General features: G+C 35.7%; 1 protein-coding gene across 1 annotated transcript in view; it reads left to right on the top strand.

Annotated features, from left to right (window-relative positions):
• The window catches only part of GBE1 (1,4-alpha-glucan branching enzyme 1), a 307,124-nt gene that overhangs the window by 152,098 nt on the left and 139,278 nt on the right, over positions 1-15,748 (top strand). The window contains exons 5-7 of the mRNA XM_004002835.5: positions 254-389; positions 3,402-3,492; positions 8,014-8,223. Of these exons, the coding sequence (XP_004002884.2) occupies positions 254-389; positions 3,402-3,492; positions 8,014-8,223 (437 nt within the window). The remainder of the gene's footprint in view (positions 1-253; positions 390-3,401; positions 3,493-8,013; positions 8,224-15,748) is intronic.

Here is a 15,748-nt window from a genome sequence, read left to right as displayed (position 1 = left end):
TACATCTTCACTCAGTGATAAGCCATAAGTCATTGCATGACTTCTTTTTTAAAATAGGTCTATTACCATGATCCTAACAAGGATTTTTTTTTTTCCCAAAAGAAAATTTAATGGAGATAGACAGTGCCTTTCATATGTGAAAGTAGTTTCAAAGTGTTTGAGTTAATTCATCATTTCATTTAACATGCTTAATCGGTTAGTGTCATATCTGCATTTTTGGTCTAATTCTATGTGTAATTTTAATATTCTGTAGTTTAAACATTCCAAACCAAAGAAGCCAAAAGGTCTACGAATTTATGAATCTCACGTGGGAATTTCTTCCTATGAAGGAAAAATAGCTTCTTATAAACATTTTACGTGCAATGTACTACCAAGAATCAAAGACCTTGGTAAGTAATAACTGTGATTTTTATTCAGATAAAATTTTAATGAGTCTGTTCTCTTATTAGAAAAGCTAATTACAAGTGTCTTTTTTTGTGTTAAGAGATTAAATATGTAATAGAAATGCATTTTATTTTAGGCTTCTCAAATTGCCTTGTAATAGTGATAGCATAGAAAAGAGAAATGGAATAAAGATAGAACATAAGAATTCAAGATATTATTCCAATTTCAATTTTAAGTAATGTGAATTGATGGCTTCCAAAATTGTAGATAAATATATAAGCATAATTACTTTTCTGCAGGAGAGAATTTTTATCAATTTAAGTGGTCATTGATTATAGCCTGTTCGGTTTAGTCTGTTAGGGAAAAAGATCTTACATTTGTAAGTAACTGGAGCTCGTTTTGTTTCAGAGTCACTGTAGATATAGCTTCTGTTAGGATGACTTATTTGCCAGATATTTATGGTGCATCTTTCTGTGTGAGACACATTGTTCTACATGTTTGTATATTGTACTCTAATGGTAGACCCTGTCTCATGGGAACAAACAAGAGTGAATAGTATAATGTCAGATTATTGATTGGAAATGGTCTAAGTCTGTTATCTTCTTCTTATAGGTTTTTTTCTCATCGCTTCACAGCATATTAGCACCTGCTCCAGTAGCTAGGCAGAAAGAAAAACTACATTTAATTAGTCTGTTTCTAATAGGCAGTCCACATTTTGGCTAGAGGAAAGTCTCTCATGATGAAGTTTTCATTTATATAGGCATTTTGATTACCTGAGATGGTGAGGTCAGGTTCCAGACACCATAATTAAATGTATGGAGAAGTTAATGTGAATTATATTTAATAGATATTATATAAAGGTTGTTATATTTGAGATGTTCTCTCATCTCATTCTGTAATAAATTGTTTATGACCTATATCTTACAGAACTTTTAGCAGAACATTTTCTTTTTCTTTGTGCTTGAACTTCGTAGTTCAGTACTCTCACATAAATAATTTTGTTGTTGTTCAGTCACTAAGCCATGTCTGACTCTTTGCGACCCTATGGACTACATACAGCATGCCAGACTTCCCTGTCCTTCACCATCTCCTCAGTTCAGTTCAGTTCAGTCGCTCAGTCGTGTCCGACTCTTCGCGACCCCATGAATCGCAGCACGCCAGGCCTCCCTGTCCATCACCATCTCCCAGAGTTCACTCAGACTCACGTCCATTGAGTCGGTGAAGCCATCCAGCCATCTCATCCTCTGTCATCCCCTTCTCCTCCTGCCCCCAATCCCTCCCAGCAACATCTCCTGGAGTTTGTTAAATAAGTTTAGGAATGGTTAATGACATAAAATGAATAATAAAATATACAAATTGATATTTGCCCATCAGATTAATACTTATTACATAATGGAGAAACAACAAACTCTATATTTTGTTATTAAGTATTATACTTGACATATTATTGAGCAATAGTTTACACACATATTTAAACTGAGAGAGTTAATTTGTTTCTTTTTTAACAGCAAAGCCAAAGATAATAACGTCTCAACAGATTCGGAATCATGGAGTTTATGTCGTCCTTTAAACTTAAGAATCCCTACTTCTGAATGTGAATTTATAATTGTTCCAGTGTTAATTATGTACTAAAATATGTGCACAAGAAGTTATACTAAAATTAATTAGATTTTGAGAACAGAATAGGAATATTTTCTTTTTTTCAGATTTTATTTTATTTTTCTACTTTACAATATTGTATTGGTTTTGCCATACATCAACATGAATCTGTCACGAGTGTACACGTGTTCCCAATCCTGAACCCCCTCCCACCTCCATCCCCATACCATAGCTGGAAATAGAACTGCCTTATGACCCAGCAATTCCGCTGCTGGGTATACACACCAAGGAAACCAGAATTGAAAGAGACATGTGTACCCCAATGTTCACTGCAGCGCTGTTTATAATAGCCAGGACATGGAAGCAACCTAGATGTCCATCAGGAATATTTTCTATGTACACTGCAGAAGACAATCAAATCATATTTGGAAATTTTACCAAATTTTTCTTTGATGAAAAAGAATGTTTTAGTTTTTTAAGAAGACCAAAATTTACTCTACTCTGATTATTTGCTTACATTAAAAACATATTAATAAGTATTTTTAAGTATTAAGAACTTTTAAAAATACATATCTATCTTTCTGAGCCAGTTCATTTAGAGTTAAAGCAAAACACATTTTCAGATAGAGCAAGGACAGATGTATGTGTGTGTACTTAGGACAGATGTATGTGTGTGTGCTTAGGACAGATGTATGTGTGCGTGCTTAGGACAGATGTATGTGTGCGTGCTTAGGACAGATGTATGTGTGCGTGCTTAGGACAGATGTATGTGTGCGTGCTTAGGACAGATGTATGTGTGTGTGCTTAGGACAGATGTATGTGTGTGTGCTTGTGTGTGTGCGCACACAGGTTTACACATGGATGACTATGGGGTAATTTTTTAGGTGCTAGAAACACCTAAAAATGGAAAATGGAAGTGGAAAATGGAAGCATTAATGCTGGCTTCATAAAAGCCACCTTTTAGAAAAATTGATTTGATGGTATATCTTAGGCTAGAAATAAGAGAAATATAAAGAAAAAGGTGAAGTAATGTACATGGCATGCAATCAGTTACTTCTATTTGGCTTTCATAATCTTCGAAATGAATATTACAAGTGCAACTGAAGTTTAGCATATGCAGATTGTCATCTTTAATATTCTAAAGCCAAATTAAGGGTATATTTGCATATCATTTATTACTTGTTAAAATGAAGACATTTCAAATAGCTAGACTATAACCCTCAAGAACTAACTGTCCAATTTTGTCTTAGAAGGTCAGACAAGAAAAAAATGTTAAAGTAGTAGAACTTTTTAAAATGACCAGACATTAGATTATGTGAGAAACTTAATGCCTTTTAAACAGGGGGCTGTGTTTATATATATTTTTATTACTTTTTTATATGTGGCTTTTAATCTCTATTTGACCTTTGCTTATACAGGATATAATTGCATTCAGTTGATGGCGATCATGGAACATGCTTACTATGCCAGTTTTGGTTACCAAATCACAAGCTTCTTTGCAGCTTCAAGGTAAAATGAAGGACATGATATCCATTATCTTATGTGAACAAAAAATTTAAAAAATGGACTGAATTTCTGTATTTCATATGATGTCTTATGACCTACTTTAAGGTTAACAGAGTTAATAAAATCTGAGCATTTTCTTTTAAGATCATAGATTCTTCTCTCATCAAACCTTAGAGACTAGCCTGATTTAAGATTGCTTTTCATGAAATGATTTCTGGTACAGAAAATCCAGTTAGCCTGCTGGAATTGTCATGTTTGGAGGCTAAGCTTTAGTCAGAAAATACTGGCTTAGTGAAGCGCCTTGCTAGAGCTCATATCCTTTTCTGGAAAGAGACTCACTTATGTAGGAAGGTAACTGAGAAGGCCCTTGGTGGGATTTATACTTCCCACAGAAGTGTCCTTCTTCCCAGGCTGAAATCCAAGGAATATGACTCTCTGAGCAGAAAAACATCAGAGGGTCCTGTGCAGTTGGAGAGGTATTGATCTGAGTGACCACAAGTTGCACAAGTCCAACTTTGCCTCATGGAGCTTACAGTGTGGTGGCATGTAAACATCAATCCAGCTGGTGGTGATGTTCAGTTGCTGAGGAGTGTCTGAGTCTTTGTTAACCCATGGACTGTAGCACACCAGGCTTTCCCGTCCTTCACCATCTCCAGAGTTTGCTCAAACTCATGTCCATTGATTCAGTGATGCCATCCAACCATCTCATCCTCTGTGGTCCCCTTTTCCTTCTGCTTCAATCTTACCCAGCATAGGGTCTTTTCCAGTGAATCAACTTTTCACATCAGGTGGCTGAAGTATTGGAGCTACAGCATCAGTCCTTCCAATGAATATGCAGGACTGATTTCTTTTAGGATTAACTAGTTTGATCTTCTTGCTCTCCAAGGGACTCTCCAGAGTCTCCTTGAGTACCACAGTTCAAAAGCATAAATTCTTCAGCATTCTTCCTTCTTTATGGTCCAACTCTCACATCTGTCCATGACTACTGGAAAAGCCATAGCTTTGAATATAGTCCTTGTGGGCAAAGTAATATCTCTGCATTTTAATACACTGTCTAGATTTATCACAGCTTTTCTTCCAAGGAGCAAGTGTCTTTTAATTTCACGGCTGCAGTCACTGTCTGCAGTGATTTTGGAGCCCAAGAAAATAAGGTCTATCACTGTTTCCATTTTTTCCCCATCTGTTTGCCATGAAGTGATGGGACCAGACGCCATGATCTTAGACAGAAATCCAGTAATTGTATATATATTAAGATTTCCACTTGTAATAAAAGCTGAGAAGATGGAAAATTGTTCTGATAGCATAGAACCAGTGGTTTGACCAGTTTAGATTAGATCTAAACTGATGTTGCAACTGAGATTTAAAACATGATTAAGAGATAAGCAGTTTTCAATCTTAAAAAGTGGGGGGTTATCTAGGGAGAAAGGTGAAGTGGGAGTACATAGATAGCATTCCAGACATAGAAAAAAGATACTGATCCCTTTACCTGTTTCTCTTTATAGGATTTCTCCTTGAACGAGTTATCTGTCCTTATTATCTCTAATTCCTCCACTTCTCTTCTTTCTTGAGTTCATTCCAAGTAGGTACTCTAACTCTTTGCTGAAATTGCTCTTATCTAAGGTACTGATGGCCTCCACATATTAAGTCAATCATCAGTTCTTAGCTTACTTGACCTGTCAGCAGCATTTGGCACAGTTGATTACTCACACCTTCTTTCAACTCTTTTTTTTTCTTGGCTTTCAGAATATTAAACTTTCCTGTGGTTTTTCTCACATCTTTTGTTGCTTCTTCTTTATTTCCTTTGTTCTTTCTGACCACTAAAGATGGGCCCTCCTAGTGTGCAGCCTTTGGTTCCATTCCCTTCTGTATTTAAATGAAGTATCTTTAGGATCTCATAATGGCACCCCACTCCAGTACTCTTGCCTGGAAAATCCCATGGGCAGAGGAGCCTGGTAGGCTGCAGTCCATGGGGTCGTGAAGAGTCAGACATGACTGAGCGACTTCACTTTGGCTTTTCACTTTCATGCATTGGAGAAGGAAATGGCAACCCACTCCAGTATTCTTGCCTAGAGAATCCCAGGGATGGGGGAGCCTGGTGGGCTGCCGTCTATGGGATCGCACAGAGTCGGACACGACTGAAGCAACTTAGCAGTAGCAGCAGTAAGACTCATTGTTATGGTTTAAATACACTTTATATGCCAACCGCCGAATTGAACTCCCCAGTCCTCACCTCTGTTGTGAACTTCAAACAGTTTCTATTTGAGGTTGGGATATTTAATTTGTATCTCATACTTAACCTGTTCCAGACTACATTTCTGTTCTTATCTTCTAACCTTCTTCTCTTGTTATTTTCCTTAATTCAGTAGATCACATTTCTGTCTTTCAGTTACTTAAGCCAACTACATTATGCTTACCTTTTCCCTGTATGGTCTGCACTACACTCTAATTATCAGAAAACTAGCCACCTGTAACTTCAAAATGTATCCCAAATCTGTCTGCTTCTCCTATGCCCACTGCTACCATTCTGTCCATGTTGCCACTTCTTACCTGAGTCATTTCATTAGCTCTGTAATGGGTCACTCTGTATTCTCTTTTCTCCCTGTCCTGGCCTTCTCCTCCACACATGGACTACTTTCTGCAAAGTACCCAACGTCATCTGTTTAAGATGAAAATCAGATCATGTCACTTGCATGTCACTCAGAACTCTCTAACAATTTTCAGTGCTCTTTTGAAATAAAAGCCAAATGTCGTACATTGATCCCTAAGACCTCATGTTGTCTGGGTCCTGGGCAGTGTCTGGAGTCCTCTCTTTCTTGATCATTACACTCCAGCCACACTAGTGTGTTTGCTCTTCTTCAGACGCCCATTTCTGTCTCCAATGCCTGTTTATTTCTGAACACTCTTCCTTTAGATATTTGCACGCCTTGCTCCCTACTTCTTTCTTATCTTTGATCAAATATTTCCTTTGTCATAAAACTTTCACGGATGACCTTATTTAAAATAGCAAACCTTCTCGCTAGTGGCCTGGCTTCATTTTTCTTTTGAGCAGTCACTGCTATCTGATATTCCACATATTTTGCTGATTTATTTCCTATCACCCAACTAGAAAACAAATCCCATAAGGCCAGTGATGTTTATTTTGTTCATTAGTGAATCACAGAGCATAGAAAAATTTATGGCACACAGTAGACTGCTTAATTAGTATTTGTAGAGCAAATGAATGAATGAATGAAACTTTAGGGCTGTTTATTCATTGAACATGCTTTTCAGTGAGCGGCAAAAGAGGCCAGGTAGCTAGATTAAGAAGAGTAATGAGTAGAGTGTCACAAATCTAAAGCTTTTGTATGTGTTAAGTCACTTCAGTAGTGTCCAACTCTTTGCAACCCCATGGACTGTAGCCCACCAGGCTCCTCTGTCCATGGGATTCTCCAGGCAAGAATACTGGAGTGGGTTACTGTTTCCTCCTCCAACGGATCTTCCCAACCCAAGATTAAAACCCACATCTCTTATGTCTCCAGCACTGGCATGTTGCTTGTTTACCACTAGTGCCATCTTGCAAGCCCCTAAAGCTTTTGGAAGAAACCAGATTAGATTGTGCAGTAGGTCATGATGAAGAGAGACAGAAATCAATTCATCACAAGCGTGATTACTTATTTAAAAGGCAAAAGTGGATACTATGATGTGAAGTGAAAGTTGCTCAGTTGTGTCTGACTCTTTGTGACCCCATGGACTATACAGTCCATGGAAGTCTCTAGGCAAGAATACTGGAGTGGGTAGCCTCTCCCTTCTCCAGTGAATCTTCCCAACCCAGGAATGGAACCGGGGTCTCCTGCACTGCAGGCGGATTCTTTACCAGCTGAACCATCAGGGAAGCCCTGATGCTGTGATTGACTGCAATATTGAGACTTTACGAAGGTTCAAAAAGGCCTTCCTCTAGGTAGTGAGTTTTGTTTCCTATCTCACAGACTAGAAAACCATTTTTAACACAAATCCATGTACATGTGAACTGCCCATCTTTCCTGCTTGGGTGGTGACACGGCCCACTGGTACTTGGGGTGTCCCAGTCTGGGAATAAGTAAGTGCAGGAAAGATGGCCTCAATCAAGCCACTAAGGATATTCAAAGAAGTATTCTAAGAGCCCCACAACCCCAACCATGCGTACACAAAGGGATGGCCAGGTATGTAGACAGGAATGACCATGCCTCTTAAACTAACTAGCCTTGGCAATGGAAATCAGAAGCTCTGAATATGGAGGAGGGGAATTTTACTATCTGCCTACTCAAAATGTGAATTTTTATTGGGTTATAGATTTACAGTTACTAGATTATTTTTTTATTAAATGCTGATAAAAATGCCTGATAGCAAATATTAAGCAACTTTGGCCTGTGTCTAATATATCATACTAGATTTGCATATTTGAAGTATCTAGTACTGTTCAGGTAAAACCATTGATTGTCAATAAAGAATTGGTTGTTTCCTTTAAATATGATGTGATCTTGTTTTTACTGTCTCTCTTACCTTCAGCCGTTATGGAACTCCTGAAGAGCTGAAAGAACTGGTTGATACAGCTCATTCCATGGGTATTACAGTCCTCTTAGATGTGGTACACAGCCATGCCTCAAAAAATTCAGAAGATGGACTAAATATGTTTGATGGAACTGAGTCCTGTTACTTTCATTATGGACCTAGAGGGACTCATATTCTATGGGATAGTCGGTTATTTGCCTACGCCAGGTATGTACGTCTAATATGAAGTGTCTTATTTGTTTAAAAAATAATTCAAGGAGTTTTACCAAGTTCATTGTGTGTGTACTCTGTCACTGGTATTTAGTTTCTTAATTTTTTAAAAAAATTTATGAGAAAAGTTTATCATACATTGAATTTACCTTGTTTTGATTAGCACATGTATTAGTGGTAAGTTGCGCTAACTTTCAGTTTTACAAATCACATGCTATTTAGCATATATTGGTTATATTGCCACTTAAAAGTTTAATGTGAATTTTTTTATTATCTAAAGAACACTTTATCAGTTTGAATTAAACGTAGAAAATTGCCTTTTAATTGAAAAATAACATTGTTTTAAGTACACTGCTAAAAATACTTCATGATTTGCTAGCTAAATGTTACTGATGTTTTTAATTGCAGCAGGATCTTAATAGTATCATGTTTTTGATAGCAGTTAAACTCTACAAACAACTAACATTAGTATGTAATATGTCAGGAATGGGGCCAGGTGTTTTAGATATATTAGCCACTCCAGTACTCTTGCCTGGAAAATCCCATGGACAGAGGAGCCTGGTAGGCTCTCGTCTATGGGGTCGCTCAGAGTCAGACACAACTGAGCGACTTTACTTTCACTTTTCACTTTCGTGCATTGGAAAGGAAATGGCAACCCACTCCAGTGTTCTTGCCTGGAGAATCCCAGGGATGGCAGAGCCTGGTGGGCTGCCGTCTGTGGGGTTGCGCAGAGTCAGACACGACTTAGCAGCCGCAGCAGCAGCAGCTACATATTTTATTTATCATGCACAACAACTCTGCTTATATGTAGTAAGTACTATTGTTATGACCATCTTTCAGGTAATAAACTAAGGCTTAGTCCTGAAACAGTTTCTTAAGATTAAAACATATCTCTGACTTGCCATCTAATTAGAAGGGTGTTTAAGTGATTAAATTTAAATTCCAAAATATGGCAAAACTTTTTAAACTTAGAAATATTATCAGTTTGTATCCATTTTTTTATCATAAGTGAAAATATAATGAAAATATGTTTTCAGGTATATTAAAAGTGGCAGGGTGTCAAGGAATATCTAATTAACTTTTTTATAATATTTCTGAAAGAATTTAATGAATTTTCTGTTGGATGTTACACCACAAATAAATAACCACACATATGGAAAACCAAAAGAGTAGAAAACTGCTTCAGCAAGTTCTTGGATGAAAAGAAAAATTCTAATTTTTGAACATAAATTAATGACTTTACATGGAAGAAGTTGTTTTGCTTCACTCTTAATATCAGGCGTTATTTTATATTTCGTAGCTGTGTAGGAATCACTCATGTCAGATGAAGCAGCATAATATATGAGAAAAGACACAAGAGGCAGAAGCAGATGGCAGGGTTCCAGGCCTAGTTTCACTCTGGTTCAAATTAATCATTCTGGTTCTCAGATTTTTCATTATAAAAGGAGGCAGAGTTTGGGGACTAATACAATTTCCTTCGTAAAGGTATTTTGTATTTGTGTCATCTTATTGAACATTGCTTTTTATACTACAGATTTATAATAAGTGAAAAAAGGACTGAACCTATGTTAATTCTATGATACAACTCTTAATTCATTGTTGAGTAAATCTTTTAAAAGTAGAATGTGGATGAGAAATACAATTAAGCTTTCTGGTTCATATTTGGATTAATAAGTGTTGACTCTATCCTGTAGAACTGTGTCTTATGAAAGAAGTACACTAAATTGTTAAGTCTTAATGTTTTGAAACAATTTTGGTGTGGAACTGAATCTTAAAAAGAAATACATTCAGTAGGTGGATTTCTATGTTATGATACTTTATTTTATTAAAATATGTATTATACTGTATTTTTTCTGTATCTTGAGCTCTCAAAGTCCATTTAAAGTTACCCAGTGTTTTAAAGAAAAGGAATTATACATAACTGTCCTTAAAACTTTTCTGGTATTGAAATTAAGACATATTTAAACTTTAATATTTATTTTCTTCTTCATTGAATTAACTGTTAGTCTTTATCAAGTGCTTACTTTTGGTAAATATAATGTTTGATTTTAGTTTTTTTTATCTTATGATTTTTTTTTGGTTTTGTTATGTCATGTACGCTTAGACTTTTGTAAATATAGTTCCATTCAAAATATTTTTCTATAATTCAAATATTTTGTTCATTTCATATGTCTAAATCCTCTAATTTTTATAGAGTTGGTATTTTCTATATAGATTTATGCTTTTAGTTACAACATCATTAGACAACATAGATAAATCCTACAAAGCCAAATGTTTTAAAAGCTAAATCAAAATTCACACAAATAATTCTATGATATTTAGGTTTGTCAATTTATAACATGCTAAAGATTCCAGGATTCTTATCTTTGAATTATTTTCTCATTGCATGCATGTTAAATTGCTTCAGTCATGTTCGACTCTCTGTGACCCTATGCACTATGGCCTTCCAGGCTGCTCTGTCCTTCAGATTCTCCAGGCAAGAATATCGGAGTAGGTTGCCATGCTCTCCTACAGGGGATCTTCCTGACCCAGAGATCGAACCCACGTCTTTTATGTCTCTTGTATGGGCAGGCTGGTTCTTTACCACTAGTGCCACCTAGGAAGCACATACTGTGGTGTAATTGATTAAAATCTTTATTGACAAAATTTATATTAGCCTGATGAAAATATATTACAGTTTTTCTTTTACATTCCCTTCCTTCTCTTCTGACTAGTTGGAAAGTGTTAGTCACTCAGTCTTGTTGGACTCTTGCAAACCAATGGACTGTAGCCCACCAGGCTCCTCTGTCCAGGGAATTCTCCAGGCAAGGATACTGGAGTGGGTTGCCATTCCCGTCTCCAGGGGATCTTCCTGACTCACGGTTCAAACCCTGGTCCCCTGCATTGTCTGAGCCACCAGGGAAGCCCCATCTCACCAGTTATAGCATATGTAATATAACATTATTTTGGTGTAATGCGAAAACTGTTTTTATAATCGGCATTCATGATTAAAGTCCTTTGCTTTTTTGGTTGTTTACTGATGCTTAATAAGCCTGCTCAACATGCAGTGACTCCAGATAAGGGCAGTTGATTATTTTACTTTTAGATCTGCAGTTGGGGCATAGGTCAGTGTGACATCTCTCCTCTTTTCCTTGTTATGGTCTAGGTCTGGAACAGACACAGCGTCATTTCTGCTACAATTTATAATCCAAACAATTACAGATTTGGGGGCGTGTATCCCTTAATTTCACTGTTAGGAGTATCAAAGAATTTTACAGTTAAATTTCACAAATTTCCACATCTAACACATTTTATCCATACATAGTAAATATGCCATTTCACAAATTCAAAAGAGATATATTAAAATAACTGTCTATGTGAAAATATTATTGTTTTTCTCAGCTATATTTCTGTGATAGAGGGTTTGTCCGAAATCGGCAATTTTCAAAAAAAATACTAATCAATATAAAAGTAATAATGTCATTTTTGTTAATTAGAAAATATAAAAAGGCATAGGAAGCCAGAATATAAATTATTATTCTTTATAAATACAAATCACATTGTTTGTATGTGGCTGTACTTAATAAGTATTCTTTTTATGCATGTAGGGAAAGGAAAGTTGCTCAATCATGTCCTACTCTTTGTGACACCATGGACTATACAGTCCATGGAATTCTCCAGGCCAGAATACTGAGTGGGTTGCCATTCTGTTCTCCAAGGGATCTTCCCAACCCAGAGATCGAACCCAGGTCTCCTGTATTGCAGGTGGACTCTTTACCCACTGAGCCATGAGGGAAGCCCAAGAATATTGGAGTGGGTAGCCTATCTCTTTTCCAGAGTATCTTCCTGACCCAGGAATCGAACCAGGGTCTCCTGCACTGCAGGCAGATACTTTACCAGCTAAGCTACATGTTTCATCCATATAATCACAGGAAAACACAAACTTTTTCTATTACTATATACTTAGGATAGCAACTGGTTTATAATTTTCAGTTTGTTTCTTATCCAGATGAAATCAGCAATTATATTTATACTTCATGTTTTAAAAGATGGGGCATTTTTTACCCCTTATCTTTATTGTGTTGATTAATATTATATTCCATTAGAAAGTGGATATAAAAACGGTTCATGGTTAACCTATGATCCTAATAAGCCTCTTTTTTGAAAACTTGGAATAATTTTTGAGAACTTGGAATAATATTTGAAATTATCATATTTACTGTTTGGAAAAGTTGATCTTAAGTAGAATCAGTTTCTACCAAGATATGTTGCTGATGCTCATTTCATCCTGTCTCTATGTCACAACCTGTCACCACTTATAATTTCTGATTCAAGTGCCATCATCAGAGTTACCAGAATTAAATCTCTCACTCTGAGTAGTACCAGAGATCCTGACTGTGCTATTTCATTACCTGCTATGAATAAATTTCCAATCAGGAGCTGCCCATGTTTTAATTTTCTGTCTACTTGGCTGAACTGCCTTCTAGCTCTGCTAAATTACTAATGACAGTTCATAACAGAGATTGGCTTGTTCTTTCTTTAGTTGGTAAAGAGAACTTCTTGATAAATCTGTCACCCATAAGTTTCAGAAGTTTCTAGAATGAGAAATAATGGATATCATTTAATGGTTTCAGTTTTAAATTCTATTTTTTGCATATGTGTCTGGCACTATGTAAATGCACTTGATAAAATTACGAAGACAACTGCACATTTGTGGAGCTTAAACAATTATTATATCTTAACCTTTACTAAAGCACTAGATGAAAATAGTTTCTTTCTTGAGTATTTCCTTCAAAGATAAGATATGAATCTCAAAGGAGATAGCATAGTAGAGCTAATGCTCTTTTTTTCTTTTTCCCCAGAACCTTACATTTAGGTACAAAAGTAATCATATTTCTGTCAGCATGAGTTTGTAATGTGACAACTATTAGGCAGGAAGACGCTTTACTCTTATCTTGAGTTATTAGAGTTCCTTTCAGAAGTAAAAGTGAATCTAGCTTGATCTTTTAGGGTCCTAAATACATAGAATAAAATAGCCTTTAGTATAGACACTATAGTATTATTTGGGTCTTTTACTTCTTTCTAAGTCCTTCCCACAAGTTAGAACGTGGAAGGAAATTCATGGGGACCATCTCTGCTGAGGGTGGATATTTGGATCTTAAATATTCTGTGATATCTTATGTGGTATTTCTTTTTTAATTTGTTAATATAGTGAATTGCATTTACTGATTTTGAATGTCAAGTCAATCTTGCATTTCAGGGATAAGGTCTCAGAAACATAGGTACTAAAATTATAAACAAAAATTTGGAATGTATTTATATGATATTTGTTGTTTAGTCACTAAATTGTGTCCAACTCTTTTGCAACCCCATGGACTGTATAGCTTGCCAGGCTACTCTGTCTATAGGATTTTCCATGCAAGAGTAGTGGAATAGGTTGCCATTTCCTTCTCCAGGGGATCTTCCTGAGCCAAGGATTGAACCTGCATCTCCTGGATGCATCTCTTGCATTATAGGCATATTCTTTACTGCTGAGCCACCAGGGAAGCCCATTTTTATGATATTGCATCATGACTAAATCAGTTATTAATGATAAATCTTTATTTAAGAATTACTGTGCATTGATATATTAATTAGCCTTCCCTGGTGGCTCAGACGGTAAAGCGTCTGCCTGCAATGTGGGTGACCCAGGTTCAGTCCCTGGGTTGGGAAGATCCCTTGGAGAAGGAAATGGCAACCCACTCCAGTACTCTTGCCTGGAAAATTCCATGGACAGAAGAGCCTGGTAGGCTACAGTCTATGGGATCGCAAAGAGTTGGACACGACTGAGTGACTTCACTTTGTACTTTGATATATTAATTAATGAGTATATGATGTCATGATGACTAGCAGGATATTTAAAAGCTATGCATCCAGGACATGAGTGCAAATATCTAAATTTTTTTTAAAGAAAACTTTAAAGTTGTATGCTATTCTGTGATTTTTTTTTTAAAGCAAAGAACAAAAAGCCACAGACCATCAAGTGAAATGATTGCTCTTTTTTTAATAATAAAAATGGCCACAAAAAAAAAAACAGAAAAACAGCATGAAGAAGGTAAATGTGTTCAACTACTGGTAAAAATAGGTATCTGAAAAAGTTTTAGCTTAATACAGGATACATTGATAGATATATATGCTTGAAATTTCTGCACATATGCTTATCAGAAGTTAGGGAATAAACAAATATAAAAAATAACTCCCTTCAGGGTATAGGTGACATTTTAACAACTAATTTGAAATAGCTGCTTTCAAGGAAAGTTTAGCTATGGGGAAATCATTTGGGGCAAAATAGCAAGAAAAAATTTCCATCTTTGTGCTTTTATTACCACACATAATTTCAGTCATAAAGAAAGTTTGATGTGCATACACATGAATCTTGGAGCATTTTTTGCCAAGCTTCTAAAATTGTTGCAATTTTAGTTTATCTTAAACCCATTGGTTATAATTATAAATACCATTGATTTTCTTTCATTTATATCTATGCAATATCACATAGATATATCTATTTTAGTGAGCTATTATAGCCAGGATAAGTATTAAAATCACATACCAAAGTGGTTTAAGTTTAACCAGATCTTGACTATTTTATCTTTATTTTAAAGTTAGTTTCTTTTTGTGTAGCTATTAACACATTACTAACGTGGCATGTATTTATGCTAAAAAGTAAATACATACATGGAGGAGTGTGCTGAAAAGTTATTACTGATAAAGCACACAGTCAAAAAAGTTTACAGGTAATTGCTTAGGTAAATTAAGGTTAACATCAAAGTTTTTTTTTTAAGCAACAGAAACTTTTTTCTGATCAATTTATTCATAAATTTAGTGAATGATTTTTTAACTAGACTTCCTAAGTATATACCCTATGTCCTATCTTTAAGGAGGCAATAGTTTTCATATATGTTATTAATATGAAAGCATATGTTTAATTTCTTAGGATAGGTTTCAGAACACTTAGTATTTTTTAAAATTAAAGTAAAAAGCACAATATTATTTTAGACAAATACCTGTCCTGTTCAATATAAGAAGCAAATCATGGATGATTTAAAGACAATTTTGGACATCGATTTAGCAAACAGCTAGCTATTCCAAAGGGAATCAGGTAATTAAAAGTAAACAATAACTTATGATTATCTCAATAGATGCAGAGAAGGCCTTTGACAAAATTCAACATCCATTTATGATAAAAACTCTCCAGAAAGCAGGAATAGAAGGAACATACCTCAACATAATAAAAGCTATCTATGACAAACCCACAGCAAACATTATCCTCAATGGTGAAAAATTGAAAGCATTTCCCCTAAAGTCAGGAACAAGACAAGGGTGTCCACTTTCACCGCTACTATTCAACATAGTTCTGGAAGTTTTGGCCACAGCAATCAGAGCAGAAAAAGAAATAAAAGGAATCCAAATTGGAAAAGAAGAAGTAAAACTCTCACTGTTTGCAGATGACATGATCCTCTACATGGAAAACCTAAAGACTCCACCAGAAAATTACTAGAGCTCA

This window comes from Ovis aries, chromosome 1 (assembly GCF_016772045.2).
Source record: "Ovis aries strain OAR_USU_Benz2616 breed Rambouillet chromosome 1, ARS-UI_Ramb_v3.0, whole genome shotgun sequence".
NCBI classification, from domain to species: domain Eukaryota; kingdom Metazoa; phylum Chordata; class Mammalia; order Artiodactyla; family Bovidae; genus Ovis; species Ovis aries.
This window is presented reverse-complemented; position numbering and strand designations above follow the sequence as displayed.